Genomic DNA, 14,359 nt, shown 5'->3' with positions numbered 1-14,359 from the left:
TCAAAATGTTTTTCTCTCACGTCACCTCACAGCAACCGAACCTATTGGAAGCTTTTCTGCAAATTCTCTCATTTGTAGGTTGTTTATAGAAGTATCATTACATTAAAAAATGTTTAACCCTTTAGTATTCAGATTATTCTGCCAAATGTAATGCTTATGTAATCAAATTGTTTTGAATTAATCATGCAAAGACATCGTAGCATTAAAATTTGGAGGATGTAGTTGCTTATTCTTAGAATGACATAGTAGGATAAGTGCAAAGCCAGATCCGGCCAGGTTGAACATAGAACAGATAGAATATATGGCCGGTTTAAATGCTAAAGGGTTAAAGCAATATGGAAGGGTTTTAGAAATGGCACAAATTTAAACTAGTGTTGTAGGTTTTTATAAATTAAAAGAATTAAAGAAAGACTGCTATACAAATTATTTTTATCCCTTTTATTAATATATTTAACTATTTATGCTTATTAGTTTCAATTTGTCAATATACAGACTTATCTTGACTGGAGTTATTTTGAGTTTTTGATTTTACTTCAGATCTTTTTTTTTTTTTCTTCTTCGAAGAAATCAATTTGTAAAATAAACTTCAGCAAAATAAGTCTCAGAAATCTAGTAAAATAAGTCTCAGTAAAGATATTTGAAAACTAATACTGAGGTGGAAAATCAAATAAAATACACGTAAAAATATGTAAGTGTAGAAGAAGCTTGCTTCCTAACCATGTGGGTTCAGTCCCACTGTGTGACACGTTGGGCAAGTGCCTTCTACTATAACTCTGGGCAGACCAAAGCTTTGTGAGTGGATTTGGTAGACAGAAACTGGAAAATGCCTGTTGCTTCTGTGTGTCCTGCACCACCACTTGACAACTGGTGTTAGTGTGTTTATGTCCTTGTAACTTAGTGGTTCTACAAAGAGACTGATAAAATAAGTACCAGCCTTAGCAAAAAAAAAAAAAAAAAATTAAGTACTGGGGTAATTAATTTGACTAAAAATTCAAGGTAGTGCCCCAGCATGGCTGCAGTCTGACTGAAACAAGTAAACTGAGAATAAAAAGTGTACAAACCATTTATCAAAACTTATAAGTTAATAAAAGTTAAATTTTTTTGTAATAATTAAGTTGCATGTCTTGGAACCAATTAACAACATAAATGTGGCTGTAATATTTCGGAGGGGTTTACTAGATATCCAACTTTTGGATATTTAGTAACATTGGTGTATATTTATTATGCTGGGGTTTCATGCTAATTACGTTTCTGACACGCTTTAGGTGAAGCAATCTCGGAAGCAGATTTTATTCTAGGAATGTCTTATTTTCATTGACTTTCAAATACTAACAAATGTTAGTGTTTATTTAGTTTCAGTTTTTATTAATATCAAATTCTAGCAAATTAGCAAGTTAAAAATACATAAAGTAGTAAACGCTATATAACCAGCTCATTTCAATAAACAGTTCTGTAAACAAGTGCGAGGAGACTTTACTTCGTATTGTTTAGCACTCAGTACTATTTTTACCTCTCACATTAAACAATTGTTCTATAGTTTGAATCACTTGAGACAAGCAGGAGTGTAGTTATACCCTCTTACTTTGCTAAAATCTTGTACTACCATCTTGTAATAGAGAAATCATTTTCTTTGTTGTTTCCACTTGAATACTCTAACTTGTGTTTGAACTGTCAAACACTTGAGTGTGTATGTATGTATGTATGTATGTATGTGTGTATATATGTAGTTTGTGTATGTGTATACACATACATATATACATGTGCACAAACTTATGTACCTAATGTTTCATTATTAGAATCTCCCTCCAGTCAAAACCTTGCAGTATGTTGTGTATAAAGAGTACCAGCTGTCAAGGTTAATAATATAAAATTTAATGATGGTGGTGGTGGTGGGTATTTTAGGATGCAGGCATACCACATGTGCCATGTGGTTAATAAGTTTGCCACCATGTGGTTTTCGGTCCAGTCTTATTTTTTTGGGATATATTTCTGTTAGTTTGAGAATTATGGAAGTAGATTAGAAACTTCAGGTGTGTGCTCTGTTTGTGTTGGCATGATATGACCAAATTTGATGCATGGAACTAAAATGCTCACTGCTTCTGGTTGAACTCCTGTAAGCTTTATACAAATTATACAGATAAATGAAACATTTGGATCCGAGTAAAATCTTCATTGTGTAATTTGTTAGCATGGCTAAGCTTGCTCTGCAACCACATGGTCTCCGGTTCAGTCCTACTGAATGGTACTTTGAGTAAATGATACCTGCCTAAAGACCCAGGCTAGACAATGTTTTGTGAGTGAATTTGGTAGATGGAAACTCTGAAAGCCAGTTGTGTTTATATAGGTGTTTGTGTCCTCTGCTGACTGTGTAGCAACCTGAGTTGGTTTATTTATGTCTCTGTAACTTAGTTTTTTTTGCCAAAATAGACTGATAAAGTACCAGATTTAAAATCAGAAACAAGTACCGAGGTTGATTCTCTTTCCCCTCCTTTCAAGGTGACTGTCCAGTGACTGAAAAAAAGAAAAAGAAATATTTATCTTGGGCTCAAGGTGTGAACCATTTTAGTTTTTATGAAATATCAGAGGAGCTTAAAGCTGTTATCTTCTCTTAATGTTCCCTATTAGTGATGCCACTTATTTAATGTATCCAATTTGATTGGAATTATTTTTCTCAATTTGACACGAGTTTATTTCTGTTATCGTCACGCAATTAACTTATAACACTGCCAGTTGGAGATTGAAGTAGATTAAAATAATTTTAATTCAAGATAAGTCTTTCTCTCAATTCCAATAATTTTGTCAGCGATGGTGGATAGTGACTTATTGACTTGGTGTAATTCAGTTCTGTCTCCTTACGATGAAATCTTTCCCCGGTTGCATTAACCATTCCATTCTTCCATTCTGGGTGGGCTTGAAACAAAAATATCCCAATCTACCACTCCTATCCTTTAAGGTATGTAGCCCTGGGCAAATAATATTAATCAATTATTGCATTGATTTGTATTTGTGAAAGTTGTATAGGATGATTAAAATACATATTGATAATCCTATTTTTCTTACCCACCCTCACATGTGCAATGTATTAAAGACTGTTGAGAATTATAATTAAACATTGATATTTGGCCATAGTTTTGTCTTTTCTTGTAAGGGGTCGCCATTTTATTTAAATTTTAGGTAATGCGATATCCTCAAGCAGATACCAACCCTATGACAGGGGCTCCATATTTACCACAAGGAAGAGCAAATAAGGTAAGGATGTCTTGAGTAGAGCCTTACTCGACCACATAAGGCTGTGATGTAAATTACTTGTAACCTGGTTCTCCTTGAAATGCTGCTTTCCCCTCCTCCTAGTAAAAAAAAAAAAATAGTCTTTCATTGGTTGTGGCTCAGCTAGGATACCAACATGAGATTGGTTGGTTTATTTGTCAAAATTATATATTTGTAGTCGGATCCAACTTGATGGTGGTTCAGATTCATTTCAGCCTGATCCCTCCAGCCATGATTCCCTTGTAACCATCCATTCTTTATTCAGCTGTACTATACTGTCCACTGTCTCCTTTTAAAATAATGCTAAGATATGAGAGAGATTTGGTTGTTAGTTAATGTTTGATCATGTGATCCTGTATACTCGTTCATTGGCTCTTTGTTGATGTAGTGTCACTAATTTGCAAGTTCAAACTCCACTACATCCCTGCTATGTAGCCTTTGTGGTCCACATCTTGCAACTATCTATCCATGTTATGTATGTTGTGGACTTTGTGTGTACTCTTTCTTGGAATTAGCTCTTTCAGTTCTCTTTCAATTCTTTGGCTATTGAATTTTATTTCCTTGAATTATCTGTCCTGTGGCTTTTGAGTTCCATGTCTTAGACTTGGTTATTAATATTATGATGCCTTTAAATTCTTTGGATTTTATTTTAGTTTCATATTTTAAAATGAACTATCCACAGACAGACTTTCAACAGACCTAGAGTCGAGAGGATACATGTTATGATGTTGTGAACGGCAGCAAAAGGACTTTGCCAAACTTAGCAGGATTGATTGATAAATTGATTAATCAAGCAATCAATTAGTTAATTGGTTAACTGTTAATGAATTAATTATCCACACTTTTCCTTGTTATTGTAAATATTTCTCATTGTTTCCATTCCATAATTTCCATCAACAATTTATATTTTTAAATGATGCAAGAAGAAAAATTGAGAATGTATTTGATATGAAGTAGGGTGTGTGGGGTTTGGTACAGCGAAAATTTATCAGCATTGAAAAGTAATAGCTTCCAAACCTCATAGTTCCACTGTGTGGAATGTCTGGCAAATGTCTTCTATAGATCTGCGCTGACCGATGGAAACTGAAAGAAACCTGTTTGCGTCTCCTTGTCTTGACATCGCATGATAGTTATGAGTGTTTCTGTCATAAATAGTCTTCTTCATTTCTGATAGTCTGTGAAACCCTGTCCAGCCATGGTGGAAATATTACCTTGCTTGGAAACAGGATTGCCTACAGGAAGGGCATCTGGCTATAGAAAATCAGTTTCAGTAAAACTCCATTTGACCCCTGCATACCTGAAAAAGTGGATGTTAAATTGATAAATAATATAAACTTAAGAAATTATTCTTCAAAAGTTGGTGGCTGTTAAAGGTTTCGTCATCAGACTGCATTTCCATAGCATTCTCTCAGAAAATGTAATATTGCCAGTTTTCATGATCAAACCTCTGTGGAACTTTGAGCTACATCTATTTTTATCCATTTGAGTCGGCGGCTTGTGATGATCTTGGGGGACAAACCTTACTCCACACCAATTAAATTGCATGGTCCAGTTCACTAATCAAATAACTATAACATCACTGTGTTTTCTTGACCCTTTCGATACCAACCTGCCCGAAACCATCTCTATAATACGAATTTCCTGTTATAGATTTATCTACATTCAAACTTTCATTAAATTTCATGTAAATTTATGTTGCAAAGACCAGCTTAATGAACGGCAAAGTTATTTTACTAAATCCTTTATTGTCAAAATTGAGACAGGCAGTGTATTTGGCAAAAAATATGATAAACAAAAAGGGTTTTAAGTCATATAGGGCACTTCATTTCATATTTGTAGAAATAATTGTGAATTTTCTTTTAAAATTATAATTCTTTCAACCTAGATCTTCTAATATTTTACTTTTTGGTGAAATATACCGATTATGATGATGATGATGATGATGATAATAATCTCTTTTCTTCACTAGATGAATGCACACAAGAAAATATGGGATGTTGAAGATGATGGTAAAAGTCAAGAAGCGAACAAGGGTATTTTTTCAAGTAGCCCTTGGACACCACGTGATAACACCTGGAGCACTGCAGGTTAGATTTATATGTTTATATACACACACACACACACACACATCAATTATAATCTTATTTTATTGCTTTAAAAGCTACTGCTAACTAATTTCTTTTCAGTATTTTCATGATTGTCTATGTGTCCCAACACTGTGGTTAGAGATAAACCAAAGAAGACTTTGTATGCTGTATTTATACTAAACATGGACAAAGACCTGTTGAAAGATTGAAGCAGCCTACATGCTTATTTCTCCCTGGTTAGAGTTGTGGGGTTAAGAGGTTTGCTTCCCAGCTATGTAGTTCCTGGTTTGATTGCTCCGAGGAGCAAGTTGAGCGAGTCTTCTATCATAGCCCTTTTGGATTGACCAATATCTTTGCAAGCAGCATTTAGAAAGAAATTGTGCTGGAAACCCACAATAGTGTGTGTATGTATGTATGTATGTGTGTGTGTGTGCATGTGCGTGCGTGTCCCTTATTTGAATTCTGTTCGTGCATGATTGGATTTTAGAAGTAGTGGTACAATGAGCAGAAGAATGTTCCACTCTACAAAGAAACCCTTCTCCTTAAATTAATTTCCAGCGTTTTTGGACCCTAGAACTCTTAAAACAATTTTCCTTTTATTAACACACTTTCCTCATTGACTGCAACAATGCAAGATGAAGGTTAATGCTAGGGGTGATGAGAGGCTATCTAAGACACCAGTGTTGTAAAGTTAACAGTATAAATATATACATATGTATAACTACACTTGTGTATGTGTATATATGGGTTTGATTTGTGGACCAGGCAGCACACGTGTGTGTGTGTGTGTGTGTGTGTGTGTGTGTGTGTGTGTGTGTAAATATGTTTATCTCAGAAGTAAGCCAGGAGAGTCAGTAATTTTGTATGTTTTTTTTTTTGTCTTCTAGATCATACTGTATCTCAGCCATTAAGTGTTGTTCAAAGGCGTGCCAGTAGTTTTACTAACAATGAAGTGAACAGTGTACTTTCTCCTCGTTCAGAAACCAATGCCCTTGGTGTAAATATGGTGGAATATGTGTTAAACAGTTCCCCAACAGGAAAAGATCTTAATCCGAGAATGAATAGATTAAAAAATTTTGTAAGTATATTTCATCTTTAACCCTTTAGTGTTCAGATTAATTTGTCAAAAGTAATCCTTATTTATTCACAGTTCAAAAAATTTATCTAATATTATTTTGTAGCTTCAAGATAGGAAAGATGTAATTGCTTATTTTTAGAATGACATTGCAAGGTAGGTGTGAGAGGCTGGTTCTGGCCAGTTTGAGCGTAAAATGTGTAGAATATTTGGGCCGGATACAGCCGGTTTAAACACTAAAGGGTTAACCATATTTCTGTTAATATATGCTCCCTTTGTTTCAGTTAAGCTTTAAGGATTTAGTAAAATAACTTTCTAATTAGGGTCTGGAATAATTTAGCATTAAATTTTGATGGAAGATTATAATTTAAACCACTTTAAAATAGTAGCAAGTTTGTCATAGAACTTGGGGTAGTCTCAGGTGGATTAGAATCTAAAGGGTTAACCAAACTGTGCAAATCTAAACCATGGTGATTTGTAGACCTGCTGTTGGTTTTAACCATTTAGCATTCTGACCAGTCATATCTGGTTTAAATATTCTGTTTTATGTTCAAAGTGGCTAGATCTGGCCTCTAATACATGCCCTACAATGTCATTAAAAAATATAAAATTACGTCATTGAAATCTCGAATCTTGAGATTAGACAGACTTAATCCAAAGCAATGTAGATAAATATTACATTTGACAGAGTAATCTGAATGCTAAAAATTTAAATGCAATTGTTAAAAAGTGGGACATAGGGATAGAGGTGGGGAGAGCAAAGGAAAAAAATCCATAAAGATTACTAGAAACTGAAATATGAAATGTAAATTTTAAGAAGTTAAAAGATTTTTGTTTGGTGAGATATAGGGGCAAAAGGTCATTAGTTTTGGCAGTGGAGGCTGCAGAGCTTGCCTTGAGATGATTGTGGATCCAGAGGTGCCAAACCCTGGAAAGGGCAGTGTTATGAGGTAACTCAGTTGGTGCTTGAATTGACCTCAGTTGGGTTGCCTAGGTAACTGTGTCAGATGTTGAAAGATGAGATGCACCTATTAGCCTTAGGAAACATCATTGGTGTGTCTGAATGCATCATAGGATGATGTAGGGGGATAGACCCAGGCAGCCTTTTATCATAATTGATTTGAAAATGCAATAGTTCTCTCCCGTCCTGCAATATATATTGTGAAACACACTGAATAACCAGCTTGAGGAGGCGTCCTTCTGGGGTTAGAACAGCAGTATTGTCTGTTTATAGAACACCCAATTTAGGTGGTGATAAACATGACCTCTCAGTATACTGCTTTCATCTCTAATAGAAATTTTCTTAATGGAATAATTAATTTTTTTTTTCTTTCTTTTAACCCTTTAGCATTCAGGTTATTCTATCAAATGAAATACTTATTCACCCATATTGTTTTAACTTAATCATTCATTATTTCGAGGTTTCGACAATGTTATCACCTATTTTTAGAATGACATTATAGGTTGGTGTGAGATAACAAATCTGGGCAGTTTTAACATAAAACAGGTACATTATTTGGGCCGGATATGGCCGGTTTAAACACTAAAGGGTTAAATACAAAGACATTAAAAAAATATTTATAGAAATATTTGATGTTGATTTGTTGGAAAGCTTTTTTTAAATTTAAATTGATTTTTTTTTCTTTTTTTCTTTTCTTTTTTGGTCTTGCTTATCATATTTTTCTATCTCTCATTTCAACAGTCAGATACTTCAATGGACAATTCTAATGATAAAAAAAGCAAAACTCCATCTCCATTTGAAGCAGGCGATGGTAGTGATCTGGAGAAACAGGATGCTTTACAAACAAATGGAATCCTTCAAAACGGATTAGATGAAGATGATGGATATCGGTAAGTTACTATAATTTGGTCTTGTTGTTCACTAATGAACAACAAGAGTGCCTTGTAAAGTTAAAGGAAGAATTTTAATATGATTTTAATCAATGGAAATGTACAGAATATTGTATTTGGTATAAAAGAAGCACAGGCATAGAAAATATGCCCCATTTCAGCAGTGCATCAGGTTTTCTATGCTGGCATGAGTTGGACAGTTTGATAAATTGGCAAGCTGTAGGGCTGCACTTAAGCCCCAGTCGTCTGTTTTGGCATGGTTTCTAAGGTTTTTGATGCTCTTCCTAAAGCCAACTACTTTATAGTGCATTGTGTGCATCAACATCTCCTTAATGTCTGTTTTCCATGCTGGTGTGGGTTGACTGGGGCTAGAGAACTGCACCAGGTTCCAGTCTGATTTGGCTTGGTTTTTATGGCCGGATGCCCTTCCTAATGCCAACCACTTTACAGTGTGTGCTGGGTGCTTTTAATGTGACACTGGCGTGAGTAGTGCTTTTTATGTGGCACAGAACTCATGCAGGTCGATCTGCTACACCAAGAGTGCAAGTTATATGCCATGAAACACAGTATACTTGTACTGAACTTAAAAGATCACCATTTGTTTGTAGCTTATAGCCTCATCTTAGAGAAAAGATCTGTATAAATTTTGGGGAAGACTTCCTTGAAGGGGTCAGATTCATGTTATCTTCTCTAGGACCAAAGAAAGACTCGAACTCTGCTCTATAAGTTGACAGATTTTGTTCCAAACAGTGGTGCCTATTTACAATTGGGTAGACTGAGCTGTCTTTATTGTGGACAAGTGCAGCACCATCATGGTATAAAAGATGCACACACTGGGTCTGTACAATGGAAGTTGATTGGGAGTATAGACAACAAACTACTTTATAATTATTGTTCTATTACCGTCCTTCATTGTAAATGATAACTGTTATATATTTGTGTTATGTATTGAAAACTGCTTTTACATACTTTTCACTTTTAATATACTCTATTGTGTTTATGTACACTGATATTGTACATATTTCAGCGGAAGCCGCCAGAACTCCCCTATCGATGAAATGAAGGTGAACCAACCTACCATCTTGGTGGATGGGCAAAAATTGATGAAGTCGGAGTCGGATTTTCTTGAGGCTCAGCACACTCTGGCTCAACAAGGGTTTCAAATTGATCCTAATACATTTGAGCCGGTTGCTATAGATCCACTTCATTTTGACTACCCTAATCACTTGATGCCATCAATGGACAGTCCAAATTTCAACATGGATTACACTCAGGTATGTTACTGTCTCCTAATTAACTCGGGTTTTTTTTTTTTCCATTTCACCCGTCTCATTTTTTTATCCCATCATTGTTGTATCTCAGATATGGTCCCTTTATTCTTCATTGTCAGGAAATTTATCAAAGTTTATGGTTAGTTGCAAAAAAAAGGTTTTGATTTTAAAGATGCATGGCTATGTATTTATGCTTGGCTTCCCAATCGTGTAGTCATTAGTTCAGTCCCACTGCATGGCACTTTTAGCAAGTGTTGTCTACTATAGCCCTAGGCTGACCAAACCCTTGTGAGTGGATCAGGCAGGTGGAAATTGAAAGAAGCTATTTGTATATTCTGGAAAAAAAAAACGGAGGAAACGGAAAAAAAAAAAAGCAAGGAGTTGCAGCGGCTGCGGCAGTGGAATAGCGCGCGACTGCCGAAGCCATTTGCCGCGATGGCCGGAGGCGCTGGGCCGCCGACGGATGCGGGAGAGGAAGGAAGGAAGGAAGACGAGAGATGTTGAGGTTCGTGGAGCTGCAAAGCGTGCGGCACCGTCGGCCTAGCGCACTGTATGCGGGCGGGCGCAGGCTGGGTGAGAAATGCGCGGTCGGCAGCAGCAGCAGGGATGTATCCTTGTCTAGACATCACAAGATGGTTGAAAATGAGCATCATCAAAGCTAGGCTGTTCATTGCAGTCTTCCATGAAAAACCTGTCAAGCTAGGGAACAAAATATTACCTTGCTCAGAAACAGGTAGGGGTCGGTGACAGGAAAGATGATCAGTTGCAGAAAACTTGCTTCTTCAACAAATTCCAATCGATCCATGCACGCATAAAATGATGGATGTTGAACAACAATGAAGAATTGGAAATCAATTGTACTCAGTGAAGTTGTCATGTCTTTAGTTGCCACCATTTAAAATGTAATTTTTTTTAATATGATTTGTCGTTATATCTGTGAATCGTCATTTAGTGTCTGCTTTTCATGCTGGCATGGGTTAGACAGTTGGACTGAAAACTAGTAAGCTGGAGGGTTACACTAGGTTCCAATCTGATTTGGCATGGTTTCTACAGCTGGATGCCCTTTCCAACTGTTACATATTAAGATGTTTTGGGTCTCTCAAAATATTTGTGTAGACATAAAAGCTTACTCCTTCCATCAGATCGACATTACCTGTACAGGTGCAATGGGTGCCACATGTCAGATGTTTAAGTGATTGCAGAGCAACACGGAATGAAGTGCTTTGCTAAAGAACACAACACAATGCAACACCTGGTCTGGGAATCGAACCCATGTTCTTGCAGTCATGAGTGCAACGCCTTAACCACTAGGCCAAGCACCTTCACTCTTTCTCTCCCCGCCCTCTCTCTCCCCGCCCTCTCTCTCCCCCTCTTTCTCTCACCCCATCGCCCACTCTCCTCCCTCTCTCTCTATATAAAAATTGTATGTACTTTTGTTATTGTATAAAGTTCTATATTGTACTCTAATCTATTTTTCAGCTTCTTCAGCGTCAACAGCAGCCTATTGCAGTACTCACACAGCAACAGTATGCTCTGGCTGCCCAGCAGCAGCAATTAGGTATGCAAATTTGACTCTTTTCTATTTTGCCATTTTTCATATTTTAACAAAATTTTTGTCAGTGACTATTTAGTTCAAAAGATTTAAATCTCAAACTGTCTAATATAGTCCTAGATAACTGACATTTTTATTTATTCATTTCTTTATTCTGGTTATCTGATATTTAATAACCAATTCTGAAAATGTTTTAAATGTTTGTTTTGAAATTGTCAAGTGTAAGTTTTTCACTGTAACAGAACCTGCCACCCCCACTTAAGTCGCTGTTAATGATGCATTATTTGTGCATGTGTGATTAATTTTTGCTTGTTGTTTTAAGTATTGTCTGTTTGTCCAGATGTGTTAAAATTCTCATAAGATTTCACAATGAGGTATTATATATATAATCATGAAAGGAGCTGTTTTTTCTTTACTGTAATTATCAAATCATTTGATTACTTTACAATTTTAATTTGCATGACTCTCTTGAAAGTCACTGAGTTAATATCTATCTATATACATATCAAAATTATTAATTTATTCTCTGTACTACTTTTTCTCCTGCCCTACTTTTTACCTCTTTCAATTTTTGTGCCCCACTTGATTATGGTGGACGGTCTTATCTTGCCTGTACTTGGTGACCTCACTAGTTTCAATGCCACGAAGGAAAGCACTCACCCAGTGCACTCCGGAAAGTAGTTGATGTTAGGAAGGGCATCCACTTGTAGAAACCTTGCCCAAAACGGACATTTATGCTTGGTATAGTCCTTCGACTTGTCAGTTCCTCTGAAATAGTCCCAATTCACGGCAGGCGGAAAACTGACATTAAATGATGATGATGAAATTTTGGAAGGAGTAACAATATTGATTTCATTTTGTGTTAAATGTTTTTTTTTTTAGTGTAGATTTTATGAAGTTGGTCAGTTGTGTTGCTGTAGGACTTGTATGTATGTATGTATGTGTGTGTGTATGTATGTATATATGTATATACTAGCTGTTGTATCAGGTGTTGCTCAGTTTTTCTGTGTTAAGGATAAGCCTATGCTGTTGTAACTGTTGCTTGATGGAATTTCTTTCTGAATTTTACGGATGACCTCATGTTCAAGGTACTTCAGCAGAAGTACCTGATAATTCCCAGGTTGATTGGAGTATAGCTCAATTGCATGCTAAATGTCTATTAATTTTATAATATTCCCCTGCTCATGCGCAAATATCGATTCCCCCGCCCTCTTGTCAACTCTACATGCCACATCAAACTTACGGACATGAACTGTAATCATGTGTAACATATCTTAAAAATCAATAGCATAGTCTCTGAAAAAAGTTGATATACACTTGTGATTTTCCAATTCCTCTGAACTTGAATTAAAACCTTTACTGTCTCCCCTACCACAAAATTTACCTAAATCTCAAATTTCATTAAAATCCGATGAAAAATATATGTTATGGCCAAAAATAAAATCCCTATGGGTATTTGCATGCAAAAAAACCTATTGATTTCATAAAACCACTGCTCAGGCGCAATTATCAATTTTTTTTTGTCAATGCCGATAGAAATTTTGGACATTGGAAGCATTGGATGTGGCGTGCAAGAGAGACGTTTGTGCTGGTATGGTCATGTACTTACGGATGAATGAGGAGAGCTGTGTGAAAAAGTGCCACTCCCAAACAGTTGAAGGAATCCGGGGTAGAGGTAGACTCTTGGAAGACATGGGTCAGGCATGACCTTCGAACTTTGGGCCTCACAGAGGCAATGACGAAACGCTGTGGCAGCAAAGACTTGGCAAATAAAGTGAGTTCACAGCTGTATCCTACACAAGTTTTGCATAACGAGCCCCAGCCCATTCAAAAGTACCTTGGATTGTAGGATGACCTGCTGTGCTTGAGGAGACCTATTGAGTCAATACATCAACATCAAAATGAAAATCAAATGGAAATTGTAGTTGTGATACTCGTGCTGGCGGCATGTGAAAAGCACCATCTGAACGTGGCCGATGCCAGCGTCGCCTTGACTGGCTTCTATGCCGGTGGCAACTGACTGCTTCCCGTGGTCCCTGTGCCGGTGGCACGTAAAAAGCACCCACTACACTCACGGAGTGGTTGGTGTTAGGAAGGGTATCCGGCTGTAGAAACAATGCCATATCTGACTGGAGCCTCGTGGCTTCCCAGACCCCAGTCGAACCGTCCAACCCATGCTAGCATGGAAAATGGACGTTAAACAATGATGATATATATGTATATGTATATAACTGGCAATATGACCATCCCCAAGTACAACAACATATGTATATATATGTATGTATATATTACACGAGAGGAAGTGTACGTATGCCACTATATATATGTGTGTATATGTATGTATATATGTATGTGTGTATGTATATATATATATATATATATATATATATGTATATATTTATATGTATGTATTCGTATGTATATATATATATATGTATATATATGCATGTTTGTGGATGTATGTATGTGTGTATGTATATATATGTATGTAGGTAGCATGTGTATATATATACATGTAATTATGTATATATATATGTAGGTGATGTGTGTATATATATTTGTAGGTGATCTGTATATATATATATATATATGTAGGTTTGTGTGTGTATGTGTATGTGTGTATATATGTTTGTGTGTATATCTGTATGTAGGCATATATATATACACATATATCAGTGTATATACATGTATATGTTTGTGTGTTCACATACATCGTACTTACAATGTATTTGCACGCATCGTACGTATATTATTCCAATATATCATACGTATATCTCGTGTATTCGCATACATTGGGTGTATGTTTTGTGTGTTTATATTTATTGGACGTACGTCTTGCCTATTTGCATTTATCGGAAGTATGTTTGATGTACTTGCATTTACCAGACATACATCTTATACATATATATCTATATATATCGTACATACACAATATATATTTGTATATTAGTTCTATGGATATATTGCGGTTTTATTTACTCGTATATGCATACATTAGTGTACTAGTTACTTACATATTATTTATTATATATGTATATTATATACATATTTTGCGTGTTTGTATATTGTATGTGCCTATATAATTTATATTTAGATACAGATTTATCTAATTTGTGTGTGTATGTATATAATATATGATGCATATTACACTATATATGTCTAAATATGCATATATGTATGTATATACTATACATATATATATATATCTGTATTTGTATATTAGATATCTGTTTTGTTTTTGTTTTATATATATATA

The 14,359-nt window shown here is 35.7% G+C and overlaps 1 protein-coding gene across 5 annotated transcripts in view; it reads left to right on the top strand.

Annotated features, from left to right (window-relative positions):
• LOC106874486 (pumilio homolog 1) overlaps positions 1–14,359 on the top strand; it is a 58,910-nt gene that overhangs the window by 27,091 nt on the left and 17,460 nt on the right. For 3 of the 5 annotated variants that reach the window (XM_089340368.1, XM_089340367.1, XM_089340370.1), the window contains exons 4-9: positions 3,175–3,249; positions 5,237–5,354; positions 6,242–6,432; positions 8,132–8,280; positions 9,308–9,554; positions 11,031–11,109. In XM_089340368.1, the coding sequence (XP_089196494.1) occupies positions 3,175–3,249; positions 5,237–5,354; positions 6,242–6,432; positions 8,132–8,280; positions 9,308–9,554; positions 11,031–11,109 (859 nt within the window). The remainder of the gene's footprint in view (positions 1–3,174; positions 3,250–5,236; positions 5,355–6,241; positions 6,433–8,131; positions 8,281–9,307; positions 9,555–11,030; positions 11,110–14,359) is intronic. The other 2 variants (XM_089340371.1, XM_089340369.1) reach the window with 1 other exon arrangement.

The sequence above is a fragment of the Octopus bimaculoides genome, chromosome 23, assembly GCF_046866305.1.
Source record: "Octopus bimaculoides isolate indiv1 chromosome 23, ASM4686630v1, whole genome shotgun sequence".
Classification (NCBI taxonomy): domain Eukaryota; kingdom Metazoa; phylum Mollusca; class Cephalopoda; order Octopoda; family Octopodidae; genus Octopus; species Octopus bimaculoides.
The sequence above is the reverse complement of the archived record's forward strand: the minus strand, read 5'-3'. Positions and strand labels throughout refer to the sequence as shown.